This window comes from Gymnoscopelus microlampas, assembly GCF_963454915.1.
Source record: "Gymnoscopelus microlampas genome assembly, chromosome: 7".
In the NCBI taxonomy this organism is placed as follows: domain Eukaryota; kingdom Metazoa; phylum Chordata; class Actinopteri; order Myctophiformes; family Myctophidae; genus Gymnoscopelus; species Gymnoscopelus microlampas.
Genome location: NC_139944.1, coordinates 44,370,456 through 44,396,246, shown reverse-complemented (window position 1 = coordinate 44,396,246; position 25,791 = coordinate 44,370,456). Strand labels below are relative to the sequence as shown.

The following is a 25,791-nucleotide window of genomic DNA, read 5'->3' as shown; positions in this document are numbered from 1 at the left end:
AGATGGGATGGGTGAGTCCAAAACGGTCAGTCTTTGTTGCCGTACTTGAGGTAGAAGATGAGGTGTTGTGGTGTGAACTAGAATGTTGCGTAGTCAGGTGTAGCTGCAGTAGTTGATGGGGTTGGTTGGTGGTCTTACTGTGTTTGATTTGATGGTGTAGATGAGTGTGTTGTGATCTTGAATGATACGAGAATAAAGGAAGTTAAAGCCAAAGAACAGCAGACAAAATAGGGCTTCTTATGTTTGTTGATATGATTGTGGATACTGTATCCAGAGTGGAGGGGTGTCATGCAGCTGAGAAGCAGTGCTGTTTTGGTCGCTACACGGGACTCCACAGCGTTCCACTAGAACATTTTCATGCGCACGTGCAAGGTACGGCCAAGTACCCAAATGGCTACTTTGCATAACAGGTTTAGCCCTGAAAAAAGAAAGGTGAGAACGAGAAGGTGCCATTATTATCGATCAATTCATGTAGCGCTTCACTGTTACAGTCTCAAAAGGTTTTACTAGACACTTCAACAAAGTAAACTGTAACAAAATGTCACTCCCTCCCAGTCCTTCCTTAGACCCTCAGTCTGACAAGGAAAAACTCCCCAAAGCAAACCTAAGACGGGAAAAGGAAAGGAAGAAACCTCAGGAATTATCACAAAAGAGGGGAGGGGAACCCCTCCTTCCAGGGTGCACATACAGTACAGTAGGTGCTGATGGGGCAATGTCCAATTGCAAAGCAAACCAAAGAACAAAGATTAATTGATTACCCTCAGATGCAGATGTATTGAATCATGGGCATTCCATTCATAGCAACACTGTAATTCCCTGTTGAACATGGGAGAGAAAGTAATATATCTATGGGGCCTCCGTGGCATGATGTTGGGTATGAAGAGATGTTTTTTTAATATCTTTTTACGGCATGGCACTTAGGGGGCTGAGCGTCTAGAAGATAATGTACAGTACGTGTTTGTCTGTGTGTCCAAGGCTAATCTCACAAACCAATGAACTAATCAGTTCTGCTGGTAGGCCGAGGAAGTCAATGTATGGCCATGTTCTATATATTTTTAGAAAATTGTAACTTTTTTTATAGAACTTATACAGCAAGTCAATCGAGATACGAATAACTCCATATTTGGAAGTCAATATGACGTCACAGCGATATGTCTATAGAGCTCAACAGTGACCTCCCACGTTTTCAATGGCTCTGGTGCTGGAAAAGCGTTTATCTTTATATAAGGAGAAAAACAAATAGAATACGCACATCACTTGGTTGAGGTGCTGGGTTTGAATGTATCATGAAGAAAACGATTAAACCCGCACACTCATCTGCTCCAATGTAATTTTATTCATCTTCTTTTTCTTCTTTATATAAGGAGGAAATCCTTATATAAAGAGTTTTAAGAATGGAATCAAGCCAACCAGCGACCTGATGAATCATGACCATAAAACATTTGATTCCGTTCATAAAAAGAATTGGGAAATTCCAAAAAATGCAAAGGTACAAGACATAGTTTAAAAGGGGACGGAACTACTCATCCCACAACGATTGCGTGTGCGTCATGCGTTTTCCATTGTTTCCAATCGTACAATCTATGGGAGAACCATGGGAGTATTTAATTCCTCTTGACTTTTGTAATGAAGTGTTTTTAAGATTGTGATCTGACTGTCGTAGTCTAGTCCACTGAGGCTAGGTGGGATGATATTTTTCCCCATGAAACAACTCATTTCACCCTAGGGATCTCTGGACTAGCGTTGATGATGTCATGATGAGTCATGGTCATACAGGAAATCAGTGAATGGTTTGCCTTGTCACGTCAATATGAGAGAGAGAGAAAGATCGTAGTTGAACTGTGTGCAGAGGGGATGACTGGCTCATGTGACCGCTTGACACAATACTTGCTCATCAAATGTATTTAAATAAAATATAAAATACCAATATGAGAAAATGTATTTAAATAAAATGCAAGTCATTTGTAATTTGAAAATTACAAAAATATTTACACAATTGTCTAACATCATTTTAGGAATTTAGCAGATGCCCTTTTCAGGCAACTTTACAAGCAATTAAGAAGTGCAAGAGACAACTAGAAAGGTGAACTCGGAGCACAAATCTCCTGGAGGCAGAGAGGCACTCCCTAACAATATTAGGGATGTATACATTCTGCCTACAGCAATGAATGTAGTGCAGCATGTGATTAACAGTTGTACATACTCTCGACTATCTTCCCCCTTCTCTCTCATGCACATTGTCTACCTCTCTCCATTTTTTTCTTGTGATGTCATGTGATGACATGTGTTGTGGTTGTGCACTTACTTCAACAACGATAGTCATTGTCAAGTTGATAGTCAAGTTGATTTAAAACAAATAATATATATATTTGTTTGAGCACTGAAAGTGTCTTCTTGCATGGTACGTTTTGTGCGTAATAAGGAACAAATTCTGAGAAGAAGAGCAACAATTATGAATCAGACTATGTTCGTAGAAACACTCCAACTGGTGCTTCACATTCTGTGAATGAGGCCCATGGAGAGAGCTCATTGTAGAGGGACATTTGGATAAGATAGGTTGTTCCAGTCATGTTTCACAGACATTGAGGAGAGCTGTGCTGGACTGGAATGGGTGGAGGAACCCTTTCCTCTTGCCAGAGGCCAGCATACCGTACATAAACTTCCTGCAAAGCATTCAAGAAGAACATTCAGACCGTATAGCCTGCAAGATGAGGTTTGAAAAAGCAGAACAACTCGCAGTTTTGGTGCTTTGTTCAAAACCCACTAAAATCCTCTCGGAAACATTTATCCTACTTTCATTTCTCCTTTGAGTTCAATCACTCAGACTGAGGCAGATGTCAAGAGAATATAAAGAAACTAAAATCCTCTCAGAAACATTTATCCTACTTTCATTTCTCCTTTTAGAGGACAATCACTCAGAGGCGAATTTTGTTTCGAATTACTTGCATCATTATTTACAATGAGGATGCTGGGGAAATATGTGACGGGATTTGATAAATAAATAAATATATCTTATCCTCATGAGTTGTCTTTAATCTCTATCCATTTATGAGTTGTCCTGACAGAAGTATGTTTGAGCAATTTGCTCAAACATACTTCAACATAACTCTTAAAGGAGTAGTTGACCAAAAAAATGACTTATTTTCTAATCAAACACACACCCCATGAAGCCTTGAATTCATGGAGATTCTTTTGTTTTTGTCGCATTCCTAAGCCAATGATTTGATGACCGGCGGAGTCGACTCAAAGAGTCAAAGACTCTCCTACTGAGTCTCCTACTGACCGATGACCCGGTCATCAAATTATTGCCTTAGGAATGCGACAAAAACTAAAAAAATCAAGGCTTCATAGGGTGTGTAATTATGTTTTGGGTGAACTACTTCTTTAAGGAATTACATAATATTGAAAAAAGTTCTAGTAGGTGTAAATGTGGAAGTAATCTAGATTGAGCAACTGTATGGCATATCATCTAAAATGTTTATAGATGAGCAACGAAGTCTGTGTGTTTCCTCCCCTGCCTGTCAGCTCTGCTGATGGGCTGCTTTGAGTCACCTGGAGGTCACACTGCTGCTGGACCACAACTCCATCAATTGCAATATATGAAGTGGCCTGCCTTTAAAGAATATGTCTCCACAATGAATATAGCGAATATGATGTAATAGTAGTGTATAATAGGTAATAACAGGTTTAATATACTGTTTTGTTGGGCACAAGAAGAGGAGTTGGTGGTAATCTGGTGTAGGTACGTCCGTGGCTGATAGTGGGGCATAGCGAGACCATCAGCTCAGACGAGTAGCTCTGTATTTGTGTACATCGTGATTGGACAGTTGATTAAAAAGTGGTTTGTGTCATAAGTGAAGATCTAAACGTTTTCCCGCCAACTTTTCAAAGCACTTTGTTTAGCCAGAAAAGGCACTCTGATCAACGCCTTCTAACATCGGCTGCTATGCGGTTGAATTTTAGTAATTTCTCATAGGGTTTAACATAAAAAGGCAGTGCCTATTATGTGCCTTATATTTTTTGAAGGACCAAAGTATGAACGCTATCTAGCCAGCCACACCCTCAGTTTGTCCTCACACATGGAGTGGGGCAGTGAAACATGTGTTGTTAAGCAATGCATATATAATATAACCCACCCCTATGGTTGTGTCATAGGTTTGCTTTGATGATAAAATTAGGAGGGGATGTAACCTAAACATTCTTCCAGAAGCAGTTCAGCACTGGGAGACAGCTTATAGCTATGAGCTAATACTTGCAATACTTTGTTTTGTTCAACTGTTCTCCAAGTATTGCATAGACAAAGTACCTCCCAATATCCATATTCTTACCAAAACCACATCAAAACTACACCTTAACTTAACCATACTAACAGTGCTTAGGCATGGGCTTAAACTTAAACCCATGCCTAAACAATGATACTAACAATGCATTACCAATTAACACAAATTAATTATTCAAACCACACCAAACTCTTCCCTGAACATAACCATACTTACTGCTTTACCAATTATCTGAAATTGCTAAAACATAGCCAACTCCAGCTGTAACCTAATGCAAAAGTTGGGGGGGCTAAACATTTCACAAACTGCACCCCTAGTAACTTACCCCATTCCTTGTGCTGCAGCGAAGGGTACCCGAAGAAGGCTTGCAAAAAGATAGCAAAGATAGTTCAGGTTCAGACAGTTTGGATCCCTAGTAGGCTAGCATGAATAATATGCTGTTGTTGGTTGTCATGCTTCGAATTGTAGTGTATTTAGTCAAATGCACATTTCAGTTAGCTGTCGCTGCCTGTGTCAACAGTCATGCTTCGAATTGTAGTGTATTTTGTAAAATGCACATTTAAGGTACAGTAGTTAACACTAACAGCAAAGGCTGGTTTTGCTAATGACAAGGTGACTGACAATGATTTGGTATCCAGCTCTGCAAATATTGCTCCTTGTTGTTATTGCTAATTGCAGTCATGCACCTACCAAGGCCAAAGTCTATTATAATGTATAATACTGACAATACCTGTTACACCACTGTAGCCTACTTTTGCTATATTTGTGACTCTGGTTTGGGCAATATGATATATAACTGTTTTACTACTCATACACTATACTCATATTTATTTTTACTTTATTATAGCATACTACTCAAGCATGGATATATATATATATATATATATATATATATATATATATATATATATATATATATATATATATAATTTCTTTGATGTGAGAGTAATGCCAAGTGAAACTCCTTGTTTGTGAACATACTGGGCGAATAAAGCTCATTCTGATTAAGAGGTCAGGGTAGGTCAGTGCTGTGATTGGAGCATGTGTGTGCCACATGTTATGCAGATAATGGCATTTGGATGAAACCGTCCATAACGGAGACAAACAAACAGTCTCTCTTTGTAGTGTCTCATCCTCTTGTGCTGCTGTTTTCATTTCAAATGTACTGACCAATACTGACCACTAGATGGGCTGCGTGCTCTAGCACTGTGGTTCTCAAACCCAGCTTAACCCCAATAACTCTGGGAGTCAGTGTACAAATGGAACCAAATGGACCACAAATAAATACAAGAAAAAAGGCTATACTATAAAAACTGGTCAAACATTGGCTAAATTGTCAAATCATATAAGAAAGAGGCAAATTTATCTGTGAAACCGAGTCAAACTAAACTCCTACAATTCCACGTGTTTGTCAGGATGGGGGGGTCCTCATCCTGAAATGTATGATTATTTTGGGGGGTCACAGCCTGAAAAAGTTGAGAACCCCTGATGTAGTGGATCTGAGATTATGAATTTACAAAAATATGATAAATGTATCTCCCTATATGGTGTAGCTCCCCATATGGTGTGCTATTATTTGTATTCTTTATCTTTTGTACTGTTTGATATATGCAATTTGTAATTGCAAAGAAATTCCATAAGTGGGTATTACAAAATTTAGCCGGAATGGAGACAGATATATATTTCTAAATGTTCACACATTTTTAATAAACGTACCCCCACAATCTGTACACTACATATCACACATGTTCACATGGATCCACTGATTCCTACGATGTAATTATCCCTATGCTGTGCAATACGTTTTGTTGTTTTAATTCCGTTTCAACCCATGTTCCAGCTAATGCACTTACTAAATGACTGTAATGTAATGTAATGACTTTGTTATTTCTGTCCATTATTCCGCTTGGAAAGTCTCCTTTCCCCAATTGTACTGCTTCTTCCTGACTCAGGGGGCCCCTGTGAGGCCACCACACGGCCATTTACCACATGGAACTTTTGAAACCACCACAAGCAGCGTCCGATCTACCCAAACTGTCCACTAATTAATTGCGCCGACCACTTTTTCAAGAGTTTAAAATTAGCTTCATCTATCATATGTTACAATTGGCTAATGTCTGGACAGTGGTGGTGGGGGGGGGGGGGGGTCACAAACGAAACATCCGAATTTGATTGGCAAAATCCAGTCAAAAAAACATAACATCTGAATCTGAGTGACCAAGCTTCGTGTGACATAGCGCTCTGATCAGCACTACTAGATTTACAGACCACGAAGTGACCTGAAAATCTAAGATGTGAAGGCCGCATAGCCACTATGTGCAAATTGTATCGTTATTAACATCTCCATCATATACAATAGATTGGTTAAAATAACAAATACATCCCTTCCAGATTTCAGCTTTAATTTGTTTGTTTCTCTCTCTCTCTCTCTCACTCTCTCTCAGGCCGTCAGTCGAAAAGAAGACATCTTGCTCTCTCTTCTCCTCCCCTGACTGATGGAAGCTCAGAGGGGTAAGAGACACACTATGCAGTCACACACACCATACACACTATACCAGGGGTTTTCAACAGGTGGTCCGGGGACCACTTGTGTATCCGTGAAGGTATTGCATGTGGTCCCTGACCATGCATTTAGTAATGTAGGAACGTGACATTTGTTTTTTTCTTGTTCCATGGAACAGTGCATTAATGACCTGGTGAAGTGATGACATGTCAATGTTTTCAGTTACTGGGAAGTCGGAGGTCAAGAAATTCAACAGAATAGGGAGTTTACAATCTCAAGACGGGGAAGTGTACCGGATTGCCTGATTAAGTTATTATTAGGAAATGTACCCATGTAATTGCATGTGCCTGCTCACTCATACATAAGATACAGTATATCAGTTAGCATGAGTGGAAGGTCGGATAAAGTAAGAGAATGGAATACAGGTAACTGTGATAGGAATAGATCATGGTTCTCGACCTTTTCTTATGTAGCTCTGGACCACTCACAATTTTCAGTGACTGCCTGGGCTGGACAGTCATTATTTAATTTCAAGCTTTTTTTCTCCCACACCATGCCTATTAATTCAAATATTTTCTTACATTTGATGGACTTATGAAATATTATTTAAACATATTTTAATACATTTAACAAAGGTATTTTATTTTTGTATTTACATTTTAAAACATTTTCCCATTGACAACCTGCAGGCCTAATTATGCCCTGCACCACTAGTAGTCTGTGGACCATTGGTTGAGAAAGAGTGGTATAGAGTAGACAACGCATGCATGCATAGCAAGTGTTACCAAAGCACTAATCTTAGCTCATATCCCCACCTAACACAACAGTGGTCCTCAGGTTGATTCTTAGTCAGGGTGGTGGTCCCTGGTTCACAATCAGTTGAAAACCCCTGCACTATACCGTAACGGGGGCAGTGGTGGCCTAAAGTTTAGAGGAGCGCCCTCGTTGCCGGAAGGTTGCCGGTTCGAATCCCAGGACCGGCAGGAAAAATCTGGGTGGGGAAGTGAATGTTCACCACTTGCCCAACACCACTGAAGTGCCCTTGAGCAAGGCACTGAACCCCAACTGCTCCAGTGGAGCTGCGTAGTGGCCAACAGTATAAGACTGTGGTTGTACTAGTCAGCTCCCAGGTTTTAATGTGTCTGTGTGTTTCTATGTGCAGGGCGTTGCTGAAAATGAGCACTTGTGCTCAGCTACTACCCTGGGTAAATAAAGAACAAAAAAAAACAAAAAAAACTAGAGCCTTCACAGACCCAAAACTCTAGCCCTAGTCCTGGCTCTGGCCCGTGGTGTTCGAACCCAGTGGTGTTAGTGTGAATATTTGCATGAAAGACTACAGGCGAGTAGATATGACATCAGACTAGAGACAGACTAGGAAGTGGTGGCAGTGATAATAACACAGAGAGCAGTGAATACATTTACTCACGTTGTAGATACCGTCTGAATCACGTGCAGTCTTTTAACAACACAAGTCCTGTTGGTAGCGATCAAAAGATTTAGGGCCCTATCTTGCGCGCCGCCTTATCCCTTAATCTTATTAGGCATTTTTTTTGTATTTTGAAAAACATTTACAGCTCTCTGAGGAGAAACAATTTAACACGTAGATTTATTGCATGGGGATGATATCATACATGGGCTGACGCTCAAAGACGTACTTACAGAGAAGTGCGAAAAATGTAATCTAGTGGCTATAGCACTAGTCTTGCGTGGCCAGACAACTATTCTATAATCTCTGAATGCTATAAAGTCTGGAACTACACCTCCCAAAAGTAGAAAGGAAGCTGCCATCTGTTCGTCATTTCCACTAACGAAAATATTTTTGAATTCCCATTTCTGATAGCAGCAAGCTATATAGGCTTCAATTATTTTGATTCATATTTTATTGTCTCCGCCAGGAGACTATGTTTTCATTCTCGTCCTTCCGTGTGTCCACCAAGCTAACATTGGTCAAGCTTCACGTGACACGTGACAATATGTTGAAAGGGTGTGCTTTGATTGGCTAGCGAGACGCATGATGAAATAGAGACCTATAAATAGGTGTGTCACTTCAAAACCTCATTTATATGTTTTGAAGTGACACACCTATCCATCAGCCAAGCTAACATTGGTCAAGTGACACGTGACAATATGTTATATTGACAGGATTAATGGAGAGTATCTTTTCCTCTCCGTCCGTCTCTGTACAGTATGTGTCCGTCTGAGAACACCCAACATTGGTCAAGCTTCACGTGACATCTCAATATGTAATATAAATAGGTAAGACAGGATCAATCGGGAACAGTACTTTCCAGTACAAACTGAGATCACAGCTGAGAACACAGCTGTAGAATTAGAACATTTCTAGAAAACTATGGTTAAAGATAGGGTAGGTGATTTCCTTTGGTTAAAATAGCACGGGTCCGCTGGCGGAGACCTTTGCTCCGAGGAGCACATTTTCTAGTTTATTTATAAGTTTGATTTATATGATTTACAATTTGCGCGACTGTAAAGACGAAACGGAAGCGGGGAGGAGACGCCACATCCGCTTCACCCCCGGATCGTTTTCAGAGCTTCCGTGCTCCAGTCTGGCTTGCGAGACTACTATAGCACCAACTATGGCCACTATTGGTGTCGATATATGGAAAGCTTCACTTCCAGTGCGTTATCTACTACAAAAAACGTTACTGACATTGTCAACCGGTAAATAGCATCCCAGACACTCGGCTTGAAATCTCTCAATGGAAGAGTAGAGAGACCATCCCCAAACTATGCAGATTGATGCTAGTTTTTTTGTTAAAATACTCTGTCATAAAGATTGGTTGACATGATTTACACAAAAATGTATTCAAATTCATCTCTCTCTCTCTCTATCTCTCTCTCTCTCTCTCTCTCTCTCTCCCCCTCTCTCTCTCTCAGGCCGTCTGTCAAAAAGAAGACGTCTTTCCCTCTCCTCTCCTCTCCTGACAGATGGAAGCTCAGAGGGGTAAGATGCTATGCAGGGTCACAGAGTACAACAACAACAACACAGAGCTACAACATGTAGTGTGTGTGTGTGTGTGTGTGTGTGTGTGTGTGTGTGTGTGTGTGTGTGTGTGTGTGCGTCCATTAGCAGTGTCTTGAAGTCTCCTTCACTTCCTAATTATAGCTACGGCTTGTTTCCCCCGGCAACCGTCATTTCCTGTTTATTAAGCGGGAACAGGTTGACCACACACAAAGGAGAGCAAAATACAGCACACACACACACACACACACACACACACACACACACACACACACACACACACACACACACACACACACACACACACACACACACACACACACACACACACACACAAGTTCCCAGGTCTGTCCTGCCTCACTGAGGAGACCCTGTCCCAGAGAAGAGAAGGCAGGCAACCTGCAGAGAGAATCAGAATGTAGAGAGAACGAGCGAGGAGAGAGAGAGAGAGCGAGAGAGAAAGAGAGAGAGAGAGAGAGAGAGTGAGTGAGAGAAGAACAAAGAAGCTGAATTCACTTTGGACAAGAGAGAAGAACAGACAGGAGGAACAGAAAGAAGGGAAGACCATTGAAGATTAGAGAAGACGATAGAAAAGAAGAACAGAGAGGGAGAAGAGGAGGCTCTGAAGAGAGAAGAGGGAGAGAGGAGTGAAAGGAGGATAGGAGAGGAGTTGATGATGGGATGCTGTCTGTTTGTTCACCACCGGGTTAGTGTGTGTGTTTGTTTGTATATTTCATATAAAAGCAGAGGTTAAAGCCTCGATCTGTGATTTCTTCAACTGGTTGGCAGTATGTAGAACAGCAATGTTACTAAAACTAAAACATCATAATTTTGCATATTGTGTTAATTGTTTAGGAATCAGCGCTGTGTGCGGGGGCTCAATCTGGGAACGCATCTGTGTCACTTTAGATATCTTTGGCTATTCAAAAATAGCCGATATACAAGCTCATAGCATTGCACAGAGTGCCGCACTATGAGCTTTTAGATCTGCTATTTCTTTTACATCGCGAAACGTTTTGCAAATCTTTGAATGTATATATTTAAAGCGAACATTTGTAACTGTCAAATGTCTCAACAAATGTCTTAATTTTTTGGAAAAAAATATTGTTGCTATATCAGTGGTGCTCAAACTTTTTCTTGTCAAGGACCACCCAAAATTATGTTTTTGGCTGCCGATCCCCATCAAAATATGTTGTTCCAGGGACCCCCCCCCCCCCCAAAACAAAACAAAAAAATTCAAAGATTTGCACAAATGTTCAAAAATAGCAGATCTACAAGTTCATAGCGTAGCACTCGGTGCCGTGCTATGAGCTTGTAGATCTGCTATTTTTGAATAGCCAACGTCTAAAAATAATGGTTATAGCTTAAATCTAAAATGACACAGATGCGTTCCCGGATCGAATGGGTTAAAATGGTAAATGGTGCATGTATATAGCGCCTTTATCCAAACAACAATGTGCATTACTTTCACCCGTTTTCACACACATTCACACACCGATGGCAGAGGAAACCATGCATGGCACCAACCTGCTCATCGGCAGCAGGGCTTTAGTGTCTTGTTCAAGGACACTTTGAGGACCAAAGAGTCAGCTCTACATCCTGATCCTGAGCTATCCTGAGCTGTCCTGAGAAGTTAGAAAATGAAAGTTGACCTGGAGAACAGAGAGAGAGAGAGAGAGAGAGAGAGAGAGAGAGAGATTTGTACACATAATATTCTAAATTTATTTTACAAAATAAAATGTGATCCCCCTTTAAGTTGTTTGTGCATTGGCAGTAGTATGTTGAAGGTAAAGTGGAGGTAATATCCGGCAGACAGAAGAGAACACAATGCATCGACAAAACATCAAACTTCCTTCTATTGTTAAACACAGCTAGTCCGAACTCTGTGACTCTAACATTCTGTACCCTACTCCTCTCTACAGTTTATCTACGCTAGTCACTGGTCAGAATGATAATACAAAGACATGAAAACACCTCCATAGAGTTCTATATCTCTTTTAAGCCTATACAGTTACATAACACATAATGTATGGTCTCTTTCTATAGGACTCGACATGCTGACAAAATGTTAGGGGTAGAATCACGTCCCTTTTAGCTGCTACTACATACTTACTGCTACTGTGTGTGTGTGTGTGTGTGTGTGTGTGTGTGTGTGTGTGTGTGTGTGTGTGTGTGTGTGTGTGTGTGTGTGTGTGTGTGTGTGTGTGTGTGTGTGTGTGTGTGTGTGTGTGTGTGTGTGTGTGTGTGTGTGTGTGTGTGCACGTTGCAGAAGAAGAGGAAACAGGAGCAGAGAGAAGCAGAGTCTCTGAGTCTCTGCAGTCTGGACATCAATGTAAGTTCAGCTCTTTATTTTCCTGTTTGATAAATTATGTTATATACTGTAGGTACCGGATGATACATGATGTGGATGATGCATTGTAATATGTTACTGTGGATGATATATGACGTGACACAATGTAACATGATGTTACATAATGTACCTGATGTCACATCATGTTACACATGTTAGGGATGGGACGATATGAAAATTACATGTCACGATTATTGTGGCAAAAGTGATTGCGATTAACGATATTATCGCGATAATCAAAATATGCTTGAAACTTAAAATGCCACTTTTGTTTGACCAATGACCACTTGAATCCCCAGCATCCCTATTCTGCTGGGAATGTTCGCCAAAAATAGCAGATCTACAAGCTCACAACGCGTTGCAACGCAACACGTTGTGAGCTTGTAGATCTGCTATTTTTGGCGAATCGATTTGTGTAGAGTGAAATAAGAGCGTACCAAATGACTATTTTCAGGTCCGTTCTATCAAGTATAGAGGGTTTAAGTGGTACTGAATTTGCTGCTCAACAAAAGCTAATTCATCCTAGTGTATGACGGAGGACAATTTCATGATAAATTAAAATGTATTCACGACTATTGTGAATCGCTGCCCTCCACACTCTCCTATCTAACATCAGGGTCTTGAGCTCTACAGTGTTGTTAGCCAAGCTGTCACGCCGCAGTGCATCTACATACAGTAGGTGGTGTGCTTCTTGCCTTTACTGGCTTTGCCATGGGTTGGCTCCCACAGTGTCAGTTTGTTTGCCACTAGTTCCGCGTGCCTGACACAGTGCCCTGCCAGCCTCATCCTTCTCTCTCTGACTTTGTTAAGCAGGTTAAGACTTTGACAGGGGCCATTTTCGAATTGCAGCCTCCTGAAGGTGTTTCTTTAAGGCAGTTTTGAAAGTGAGTAGGGTTTTACACTCCTTTACTCCTTTTGGTAGGGAATTCCACATTTCTGTTGACACCTACTAGTGCCATTCGTAGCATTCTTGTGTAGACTCTATCCAGGGCCCTTCTTTGTTTTGCTGTGAGGGTCCATGTCTCAGCCCCATACAGCAGTACCGACTCCACTGGAGCTACGAACAGTCGCCTCCTTCTGACCACACTACACAACAATCTGGTAGCGCTGTTACACAACTATGGGTCAGTTGTTTGTCTGTTTGATTCTGCTCTGTGGAGTCGAAGTAGTGTTGTCATGGAGACTACAGTGTGTGAACTGTGAACCCACCGGGCTGGGCGATGGCTATTCTTCTATTCTTATCTCAGTTGCTTTTATAAGTTGTTGTAATTGTTGCCTCTGGGACAGTTTCACTGCGCCACTCACCCTTTCCCGGTAATGAGGGAAGGAGAAGGTCCTCACCCACACACACCCATTGTATCTTGCCAGCTTAACTGAGTCACACAAATTAATATTAGGATCTATTGTGTTCTTACTATTAGTTTATTACTCAAGAGTATAGAGGACTGTGTGTGTGTGTGTGTGTGTGTGTGTGTGTGTGTGTGTGTGTGTGCGTGTGTGTGTGTGTGTGTGGACTGACCATGACTCACAGTCTGTCATTGAACGTCATTGGTCAACAGCTGACCTGTTGAACATGGTAGATGACATTACTGAGAGAATCAGCATTGAGTTTAAAAAAATAATGAATGATCTAGACCAGCCAATTTACCATGCCCCAGCACAACACCAAAAACATACATCGTTTTCATGCTCAGAAACTTTTAAGGACCCTGTAAAGCAGTAATAATCGCTAATAATATTATTCTGTTTGTCACACCACCAAATAATGTGTTATTAACCAAGCAGCTACATTTGAATCTTTAAAAACATTGCCATGTTTCAGATCTGGTATTTTGTACGTGCGACACCATCGTACACCGCAGCATAAATCAGAACATCATACAGGAAGGTATTATTAGGAGCAGAGATAACATTATGGTTCAACAACAGCATTGCAGTTATGATTGTAGTATGGTTATAATATCACACCATTGTGTGGTCAAGTGATTATGATAGCCCTGGCCAAAAAAATCATAACTCAGACAAAAAAACATTTGAAGTGGTCGGTTCCCAGTATTATAATGTATAATGTGTTAAGAAACAAATCATTGAATTTCCTTTACAGAGTCTTTGAAAGTAGCCACTGCTGTGTTGTGGTTTAAATAAGTTGATACTGTATGTCAAGATATCACAGATTTCTCTTGAGACTGTGTCCTGTAAATGACTACATTGAGAGGGAAGGGACAGTCCTCCTCACCCACAACCATTTAATGTTAATATTAAGTTAATATTGGAGTTGTGTTGTTACTATTACTCACAGGTCTTTGAGAGTATGAGTATGAGTGGAGTGTGTGTGTGTGTGTGTGTGTGTGTGTGTGTGTGTGTGTGTGTGTGTGTGTGTGTGTGTGTGTGTGTGTGTGTGTGTGTGTGTGTGTGTGTGTGTGTGTGTGTGTGTGTGTGTGTGTGTGTGTGTGTGTGTGTGTGTGTGTGCGCGCTCTTGTTCAGATACAACATCTGCACAACCCCCATTTGCAGGTTAACCCATTAAAACCCAGGAAAGCGTTGTTTTAGATTTTAGCTATATATAGCACATTGGTTGGCTATGGCAAAAATATCAGTTATACAAGCTCATAGCTCGTCACAAGCTTGTAGATCTGCTATTTCTTTCCACATTGTGGATCAGAGAATTGTTGTCTGTTGAGGAAGAGTTAGATCGTGCCTCCTGGGCCAGTGGCTTAACGTCTCACACAGCGCCTATCTGAGAGACAGGAAGTTACAGAGTTGGGATGTAATACGTATTGGTATTACGTGGTTAAGTTACAAATTAAATGTACTGTAACTGTAATCAGTTACATTTACCAAGAAAAATGTGAGACAGACTCGTTGCAGGTTATTCTCAGCTTGTTTTGCATTTTAGCCGATAAATAGGTAGTCAACCAATATTGACCCCTTTTATTCCCATCTACAGCTGCTAGTTTAAATATTTGATTTCAAAATGTGCTATTTTCCATGCAGTCTGTTTATTCACCTCGACAGCAGACAGCCTTGTTGACACTGTGGCGACTGACCCAAACCAAGACTCAGAGACAGGAATCGTGAAAGCCAAAACAGTGGCATTTATTTTCAGAATTGTATACACAGTTGGGAGCGGGGAATAATGTCAACAAAGGTAAGGATAATCAAATAATAGTTCATCCCGATCCGGGGGTTATTCCATGCACATTGGTCAATGTAATGAAAGAAAGGTAATGTCAGTACGTGAGTCACCAGTAACAGAATGTAGTGGGGAATAGTGGAAATCTCGCTTACCGCCTGAGCACCCGTCCATTCACAGAGGAGGGCCAGTTCGGACTGAGGCAGAGTGAGTGAGTGTTTGTAGTGTGGCCCCACACTAATCTAGTCTAATCAGGCTGAGTGAGGAGGTAGATACCACCCTTCAATGACGTGGCCTAGGCTGGGGTGCTGTCCTTTGGGCTGTACTCTGCCCCTGTCCCACTGCCTCGCCTCGGTGAGGTGCTTACCTGTCAGGCGGTTCCCCAGCGAGACTCCACAACACACAGAGACATCTGTCACTCATAACCTCAGACACCCCCAATCTATTGCGTTAGTGTCGTTCTTAGCGTTGTGGACTAGTGTCGACGCTCCCGGTGTGAATTCAGCGTAATGTACAATCTATCACCAGTAATATGAACATAAACCTATTGTACATGAATGGATAGTATACAGGAGGGGTCTTCAGGCCAAGGACCCCTTAGCTGATAGAGAGACGAAGCAGAGACCCCCTACTTACTACATATTGTGTAAAATTGTGTTAGGCCCATATTAATCTAGGCCTCGGTCACTCCATTTTCGGATCATTTTTAAAGTGTTTTTTGAAAGCCTTCCGTTCTGTCATACAGCTTGATGGTATGTGTGTTGGGGTCTTGCATAGAACTGTTAAGTCTTTTGAGCTCAGAAACTATTTCTGCCAGATATGCACATTTTGTGACCCAGACATTGTCACTGGAATTTGACAGCATATGCAACTGGCAGGGGTGGACAGTGGGTGATTGAATCAAACTATAGACAGTCAAATATTACTTTTTTTTGTTACAGCACTGGAGTACTTGCTTTTATAAATAATTTGTATTCAAGTACATTTTCTTCTTAGGGACAGGTCGATTTTTAAAGAAGGGTACCCCTGGAGAAAATGTATGTGCCCTGATCTAAAATGCCATGACCCTCCCTTTGACAAAAAAAAAAATCAATGACCCTCCCCAAGTGATTAAAAAAAAAGACTAACCCTCCCCGCCTATTGGAGTTATATACGATATATTGTCCAACGATATAGCCTATCGTGGTAAATGTGACGATAGGTATTGTCAATATGTCATACTGTATCGTAATATTTTTTTTCTTTTCTTTATTTTTTTTGCCGGTGAAAGTTATAGGAGTTCTATGGTGTATGATACGAAATGTAAAGCTTATCATAATCACAGTAATTACGAATCATGTCTTCCATCATATTCAAGATATTTTGGAGAGAATGAAACAGACTCCAGTCACTTTCAGTTTAAAGCACTGCAGAGGGGAGGTGTTGTGTGTCAGCTGATGCTCGTTAACGCTCGTTAATGTGACATGCGTCAAAGCAGTTATGCCTCTGCACTCTCAAATAGGCCTACAGTACATCTAATCTAAGATTGTTTACATGGTATTATACTGTATCTGGTATTATAGATTTTTTTTGAGCTGTTGTAAATAACTAGTCTGCACTTGGTTCGTAAAGTCCAGATGACAAAAATATGAGGTTTGTGGAATTTATAGTTATGCAGTGTTATATTATATTATATTATATTATATTTGTTATATTAGTGCCTATCTGTCCTCTGAAACAATGGGTTTATAGTTAGTGAGAACTTCACTTCTCCCTTAAGCTTGCATACATGTATTTATTTGTGTGTTACAAAGCACTTTGTAATTGTTGTTTTTTAAAAGTGCTTTATAATTGTTATTTTAAACTAAAGATGATGGCCAATGTTGATGATACATGAGAAAAGAACATTAATAATGTATCATATCGATATCATATGCCCAACATCATGTATGTGTCGTGAAATTAGTGTTATCTTGACACCCCTAACCCTCCCCATAAAATTCAACAACATGACATTTAAAACTGATAATATGTCTGATGTTTTGCTTTCCACATTGATTAGAACATTACTGTAGTCAGTCTTGCTAAATGCACAGTGTAGTGTCTGTTGTGGTAGCAGAATGGACAGTGTTCTAAACGTACATGTGGGAAACCCATTGAATCCCATAATTATAAACTACGGTGACTACACTGTTGCCTACATCATGGGTTTTCAACTGGTGGTCCGTGGATGTATTGCATGTGGTCCCTGACCATGCATTTAGTAATGTAGGAAAGTGAAGATTTGTATTATATTGTATTTTATCGATGGTGGATACTGTTAATGTGCATGACAACAGAAAGGAACTTCAACTCAAGGATGACTTTAAGGGAGGTTTTAGTACATCAAGGTAAATACAGGCTTTTATTTGAGCCTGTATTTAGTTACAGGCTCAAATAAAGCCTGTCTCAGGTTGCATTGATGCGTTAAGATGCATCAATGCTGTTAGTTACTTGGAAGTCGGATGTCAAGAACTTCCACAGAAATGGGAGTTAGAATTTCAAGGGAAACTGTACCGGTTTATGGTTGAGTCATCATTAGTCATCATTAGTAGGAAATGTGCCCATATCATATGGGATAATGCATCTCCCTAATATGCCTAACACCTGTTGAAGTGTTGCTTAATTGTTCAACCACCATCATTAAGGCCTAGGCTACGGGTGCAGTACGTTAGTCCGACAGCGCATTCCTCCGACAGCGCAGCGCTCCGACGTTTCAATACTAAACCCGAACCAAACCCGCACCCTAACCCTAACCGCACGCGGATGCCACATAGTCGGAGAAAAGGTCTGTCGGATTATCGCATGCCTCCCCTAGGCTACACGTACATGGATCTTTTTCTAAACGATCCATGTAAATCGTTTCTAAATGTTTTCCAAAACATGCGTTTCAGTGGATCTGTGTGGACATCTAATCCGGAGATTTTGAGAAACGATGACGTCATCGCGCATTCGCACATGATCATTATAATAATAAATAATATAATAATACATAAACACCGGGCCGCTCATGGTCATTATAATAATAAATGAAGAGAGAGAGAGAGAGCAACGCTTACAGTCTATGAAACAAGGCACGCTCATTTATGGCAAAATAATGTCATAATTAATAATAAGACAGTGGTGGGAAAAGTAGCTCATTCACTGTGTGAAGAAACCCCTCTTTCTCTGCGCCGAGTAGCGCACACGCACCCGGGTTGACTGCGGGGTCTGTCGTCCTAAAACACAATCGCCCCGGGTCAAAATCCAGCGACCATGGAGCGGCCGCTGGTGGCCCGCTCAAAAGGTGCGTGGGGCGGGGAGTTTTGGGACGAGGACGACCGTTCCGGCTGCTCATGGAATGAATTGATGAAGTAAAACTCATCTGTTTGCGTAGCCCTGAAACATGACTGTCATACCATGACAGTCGTGCTGAGAGTCCCTGGTTTATAGGTGTGTTTTTTACAATGCCAACTCTCACATGTACATAAACGTTCAGATTTCAAATATAAAGTGCTTACCCCTGAGCCACGGACGTTACAAGGCGATCCGGACCACGATAAGTACCCGTATCTCCCGTATTGTTCAATAAAAAGCATTTTAATCCGATCGCCGGCCATTTTCTCCCAATTTTCTCCGATGCTTTCAACCATGCGACACTAATGGTTGGGAGGTGTATTGCACTCTGATACAAAAAGAAAAGAAAAAGAAAATGGCCAGCGATCGGATTAAAATACTTTTTATTGAACAATATACGGGAGATACGGGTACGTATCGCGGTCCGGATCGCCTTGTAACATCCGTGGCTCGGGGGTAAGGACTTTATATTTGAAATCTGAACGTTTATGTACATGTGAGAGTTGGCAATGTAAAAAAAATCGAACACCACTATAAACCAGGGACTCTGCACCGGTCATGTGAACCATGGCTACTGTTTGCGCTGCAGCTGCGCCCTAATAATGTTGTTTTCGTTTATGTTCACGTATGCTGTTCACGTATGCTATTAAAATAATGCAGCTATTGCAGTATTGGGCCTTAACATGTGATTACAAATGTATATGTATTTATATATAAAATAAATGTAAATATAAAATCTGACTGATATAACATTGAAACTTGCAGCTGATCAATGCGTTTCTGCGTTTACGTGTGGACAGGGATTTGTATTTATCTTTGTCATGTGGACAGGGATTCTTTTTAAAACGGAGGACTAAAAATGTCCGTTTACAAAAAGATCCATATACGTATAGCCTAGGCCTTAGACTCTGAATAGATTTGACTGGGTCGTTCACACTTGCTGTGCGTTGATGGCTTGTTAACGACCGTCATTGATTCTAAATAGACCAAGGTGTTACTGGATTTGAACCCTTTGTATCATTTGAAATAGAGGGGCCATTGACCACTGTTCTGGTGTACTAAAAAGGTATATAAAAAATTGACTATTTTATCAATTCAAAATTGCATGACCCTCCCTTGGATTCAAAGTAAAATTAGCTGACCCTCCCTTGTACTACAATTAGAAAGGCATGACCCTCCCCTATTTTCCTCCAGGGACCCCCTTCTGTAAATTTCGACTGGTCCCTTAATATTAACAAATTGCTATATTGTTTATACAATGCATTTACAGAACCCTGTAACTCTCTGAAACCATCTAATGAAAGCACTGACTGTACTGTCCATCTCAAATGAGGTGCCCCCAGCCCGTAGGAGTATGTACAGCGACAAAGATCACTCTCCTGTCCAGCCTCCCTCTCCCGGACATGGCCAATTGTGTTTGTATAGACAATCAGCCAAACCGGATGCACCACGGTGGATTTAAACTGGTGGTGGACAGGCACTTAACCCCTGTGCTACCAGACTGCCATAATATTTCCCCTTCTTGAGCTGAATCAATCCAGATGCACTAAAAGCCTTTCACAAGCAGCAGAGGCAGGCATTGCGCTATTTGAGCGACAGGATGATCACAGCTAGGTAGGTAGATGTAACAATGTCCACATGTCCGTCATACCTCCGTCACCGACTGCAAGGTTAATCATTAAGTTGAGAGCTTTTAATACATCCACAGTTGAAAGTCGGTACTTTGAGTGATTTCCTCCACATGTGTGAGAGAAATGTATAGAGGTATGTTTTTTACAACTGATGGCTTTGAAAAGTTGAAAAGCAATTTTCAAAACAGGGTTGCAAAGTGCTCCTTCTACGCATTACCTTTCCTACATGTCAATAAAAGCAAAGGGCAGACCACTCTCCCTTTTTAAAAACACAGCATGTGTTGTGTCTGAGACGAGACCCGTTTGCAAAGCACTCTTCTTGATAAATCTTTCATGAACGAGTCCATAACGTCTGACAGTTCAGCATTAATTCAGTACTTCTGGAGCCACAGCCAGTCAGTGCTAGTAGTCCACTTTTGTGTTGTGTAAAATAAATGTTTTTTTTCTCTTTAGAATGTATCTTTGCTAATGATATATATTGGATTCATGTTATGTGTGTTATTGGTGGCCCCCCTGCAATTACTCTGAGGACCCCCTAGGGGTCACGGATCCCCTGTTCAATACCCATCGTATACAGAATATAAACAGTGGATGTGAGGCTGAAATATGTACAGTGCCTGTCAGCCTAGTGAGCCTATACATTGCGTATATGGATAATATACTGTATGTGCAGTCAATCAAAAGTAAATGTAATATATAAGCTATGAATTAGTCTCGCGACTCACATAGCCAGAGGATCAGAGATCTCCACCTTGACCTACTGATACGTCTGGTGACACCTATTTTCAGTGAATGGTGCTGCTAAAACTGGGTGGAAACAGTTCGGAAATGTAAAAAGTAACAGCTTGAATGAACCAAAGCCAAGACTTTTGGTTTTCAAAGTAGTTGGCGCAACTTTGTTACCGCTGGGTTTTCTCCGGTGTCCAGCTTTACATCTGTTACTGTAAACACAAACATAGCTCTCTCGCTCTGTGTGATTAGGTTTGTGATTGCGATTGATTGCTGTTGTAGCTCAGGGCGACCAACAGCAACAACACACATGCAAACAACTGTTCCTGCAGGAAAAATCCTTCAATACGCTTCAACGCTGTCAACAAGAGAGACAAACAGACGTGAACAAACTCATTAAAGATTTAAAGGTCGGACATTTTGACTGTGTAGTGTTTAGATTTCACATCTACAATAATTCTACCATAAATGTAACGATATGATAATCTATCTTCTGTTCCAACTGCAGGAAATAAACTTTTAAGTTACACTTCTCAGACGTTGAGGCCTCTAGATTGAAGTTCTAAAGTATTTGTGAATACAATATAGTGAACTTGAACATCACAGAGGATGTGACACTTCTTGTGGACAAAAGACGGCCATATCTAACCAGCAAACAAATATCACATCCCTCTTGACTTCCCCTTTATTTGGCCATGTGTTCTTTTGGTGGGTTGTCGCTTTTCATTAGACCCACCTGTTTAGTCGGTTAGCGACAGACCAGCTGTAATATCACTTCACTGGTGTGTTTCAAACTACCCATCGGCTGTGCTGCCGATAAACATTGTTACCACCCGCAAACTAGTGGCCAGAGTGGTGTGTGTGTGTGTGTGTGTGTGTGTGTGTGTGTGTGTGTGTGTGTGTGTGTGTGTGTGTGTGTGTGTGTGTGTGTGTGTGTGTGTGTGTGTGTGTGTGTGTGTGTATGTGTGTGTGTGTGTGTGTGTGTGTGTGTGTGTGTGTGTGTGTGTGTGTGTGTGTGTGTGTGTGTGTGTGTGTGTGTGTGTGTGTGTGTGCGTGCGTGCGTGCGTGCGTGCGTGCGTGTGTGTGTTAAAGAGTTTCTCTCTACTGTTCTATGATTGGCAGCTCTCTATGATTGTTTATAGGACACACACACACACACACACACACACACACACACACACACACACACGCGTGCACAAACACACACACACGCACACACACACTTACTGTTTTCCAACTTTCCATGGTCACACAAAAGCAGGAAGTTGTGAGGTGTACATAACAAAGGAGGAAGGTAGGATCTGGGACACATTTCCTGTGCGCGTGTGTGTGTGTGTGTGTGTGTGTGTGTGTGTGTGTGTGTGTGTGTGTGTGTGTGTGTGTGTGTGTGTGTGTGTGTGTGTGTGTGTGTGTGTGTGTGTGTGTGTGTGTGTGTGTGTGTGTGTGTGTGTGTGTGTGTGTGTGCGCGCATGTGTGTGTGTAATCAAATGTGAGACAGACAGACAGGGCTGTCATTTTTGTTTAGATTCACACACACGCCACACACATCTACTGTACTTTGTATATTGTTTCATTAAAGGAGTATAGTTCACCCAAAACATGTCTTATTTTCTATCAATTACATCCCCCATGAAGCCTTGAATTCATGGAGATTTTTTGTTTTTGTCGCATTCCTAAGCCAATCATTTGATCACCGGTGGAAAGATGAGACTCCACAAGTCTCCTACCGGAGACTCTGCCGGTCATAAATTATTGGCCTAGGAACGCAACAAAAACCCCAAAAATCTCCATGAATTCAAGGCTTCATGGAGTAATTTAATTTATAGAATTTATAGAAAATAAGTCATTTTTTGGGGTGAATTACTTCTTTAATCTTTGGAATTACTTCACTTCCCTCTTTTTTCTGTTCTTGTTTTTTTTCCCCTGTTGTTCTTGTGTTTAATATATTGTAGTTTATTAATCTTACTTTAGAATTCTACTTACAGCATCATGCCAATAAAGCATGTTGATATTGAAAAAAACTAAAAACATTAAATTGAGAGAGAGGGGGGGGGGGGTGTCAGACGTGGAGTGAGGGGGAGAGGGATAGATGGGGAGGGAGGTAGAGCGAAAGAGAGGGAGAGAGGAAGGGAGAGGGAGAGAGATCTGTGTATAAAGGAGGTTATGCGTTCATTTATTACACAACCAACCATTATCTTCACTGAATGCAGTCTGGTATTGATCCGACAGCTGACAGGCTCCCATAGTGTTTTAATGTCAGTATAGGCAGGCAGGGGAACAGATTCTCAGGGTGTTTAAACGTCAGTATCGGCAAGCAGGGGAACTGACTGTGTTTAAACGTCAGTATAGGCACTAGGCAGGCAGGACTAACCCAGGACGGCATGGTTGCCAGGGAGAGACTGCTCTACATGTACCTAGACACGTGTCGGACTAAACTGGATTGTTCTGTGGAGCCTTGTAAAGACAAGAGACACAACATGGGGAAGCAAATACAGGTACGATATTGGGTTATCTACAGGGAGATAATGATGTATTCCATCCACGTGTATTATCCTGGCCCTTTTTCCATGCTGCAAAGAAATTGATTTTGTGGTTCTATTTTTTTGTGGTATTATTGTGTCAATGATGTTCTTGGTTCTACAATATATTGTATCGATGTTCTTGGTTGTATCTATAATGTTTCAATTTAGTTCTTGGTTCTATTTTGTGTCAAGTTATTCGTTCTATATTGTGTTAAAGCAGTTCTTGGTGCTGTATATTGTTAAGTATGTTATTGGTTCAATGTAAGGGATAATGCAATAATCTATTACGTTTTCCCGTTTGGGGATTTCTTAAGACTCCTCATCATGTATTATTTTTTAGCATTGCTCGGAGTAGATTATAGTTATACCATAGCCACTTATCAACTATTAAAATATAAGTAGTGTTTGTTCATGTTTTGGGGCAGTATGTGCTGTAATAGAAACTTTGTGGGCGTTATCTTCACCACCGTTGGAATAAATGTTACCATACTACTATTGTAAGTGAGATAAGCCATAGAAGCAGCTTGGAAAAGTTCTCTGCTTCCCATTTCACATACAGTATGTTTTATGCCCCCTAATCTGCTAATCTGCTGTTCACAGCTGGACCGATTGGCATGAAACTTTGCACCCCCACCCCAACTTTTTCAAATCGGCCTCATGGTGGCGCTATAACAGACTACTTCAAAACCCAGTTTTCGCTACTACTCCTACAGATTTTGTCTCAGATAGTTAGTCAAAACCACACTCAAAACCCACCTCTTCAGGATAGCCTTTCCCAGCAGAGGCCGAGTTAAGATGTCCACCCAAACCTTGCTTAGCCTTTTATTTATTAGTACTTCTCTTTTTATTCCTTTTATTTTTTTCTTAATAATGTTGGTTCCTTTTCTTTAATGTAAAGTAACTTTGGGTACTTTACATAGCGCTGTATAATCTGAGCTATTATTATGAATAGGTTGTAGCTAATACAGCAGCATGTGGTGAAGACAGTTGGTCTCAGTATCTACGTACTGTATGTGGTGAGGTTGGCCTGAATACAGTAGAGCAGCCATTTAGGCCTGTCACAATTATTACATAATCGTCTAATCAATTAAAAAAAATATATATTTTCATATATTTTCAAAAAATGTAAAAAATAGTGGAAATAGCAGATCTATAAGCTCAAAACGTGGCTATTTCCACTATTAATGTCTATTTTTAAGTATAAAGTAATTAAATGTGTTATTTGTAATATCTGCCCTGTGCAACTTTTGTTTCCGAAAGCTAAAAGCCAAACAGAATTGTATTGAAAATAATTTGTGCCAGGGACGAGATGATTCGTCAATATTTGCCAAGATGTTTAAAAAATGTGCAGAACTACAAGTTGTGAGCTTGTAGATCAGGTATTTTTGAATAAGCAAATAATAAAATAGAGCTTAAGGGCCCTGTCTTGCACGTAGTGATTCGAGGTGGAACGCACAACATGGTGAACTCGAAGCTCTTAGAAAGGTTCAGCTTCACACCTGGTAAATACCACATCATTCTCGTGAATACGCTGAACACGATCATCATAACCATAGAGCAGCCATGTCTGTGTGATGAAGTTGGTCTTTTTGTTTGTACTGATGTTTCCCAGGTCACAGATAAGACCGGATGACCCGATCCTTTGTTCCAGCATTATTCCACACATACTAACATAGATTTTCTATAGGTCTATATCCAGGGCAACATGTTCATGCATGCACTTATTGATCACTGGCTGTGTGTGTGTGTGTGTGTGTGTGTGTGTGTGTGTGTGTGTGTGTGGGGGTGTGTGTGTGTGTGTGTGGTCGCATGTGCGTTTGTGTGCGAGTGACCTGTTTGTTTTAGAACTAGACAGCTCATGATCTAGATGTCAGGTTGGTTGTGGTGAGCATAGTAAACCCTCTCGGTCACTCAACAACACCACAGACACACAGCTAAATCCCTTGCGCTGTTTCTCTCACTCTCTCTTTCTGTGCCCCTGTATTCACTTGCACTGTAATAACTCCACTCATCATGTTACAACCACAAGCCACAACCCTCTCTCTGTTAGCTCTCATAACTGCAGTGCTGGTCACAGGACAAACCACAGCTATATTATCTCACTCTCCAAGACACACACAGGCACGCGCACACACACACACACACACACACACACACACGCACACGCACACGCACACGCACACACACATAGAGATATACTGTACGTGCACGCTAATGCATCCACATCCACACACGTGCAAGTGAACACACATGCTCATGCACACGCTCGCTTGTGTTGAGTTGTGATGTATGTCACTCAGTGTGTTGTC

The 25,791-nt window shown here is 41.0% G+C and overlaps 1 protein-coding gene across 5 annotated transcripts in view; it reads left to right on the top strand.

Moving 5' to 3' along the window:
* Positions 1 to 25,791, top strand: part of arhgef3 (Rho guanine nucleotide exchange factor (GEF) 3) — a 37,701-nt gene that overhangs the window by 2,369 nt on the left and 9,541 nt on the right. Inside the window, exons 2-4 of one of the 5 annotated variants that reach the window (XM_084063556.1) lie at positions 6,725 to 6,791; positions 9,679 to 9,745; positions 12,036 to 12,095. In XM_084063556.1, the coding sequence (XP_083919682.1) occupies positions 6,725 to 6,791; positions 9,679 to 9,745; positions 12,036 to 12,095 (194 nt within the window). Of the gene's footprint in view, positions 1 to 6,724; positions 6,792 to 9,678; positions 9,746 to 10,241; positions 10,470 to 12,032; positions 12,096 to 23,278; positions 23,456 to 25,791 lie in introns of those variants that run through there. The other 4 variants (XM_084063555.1, XM_084063559.1, XM_084063558.1 and 1 more) reach the window with 4 other exon arrangements.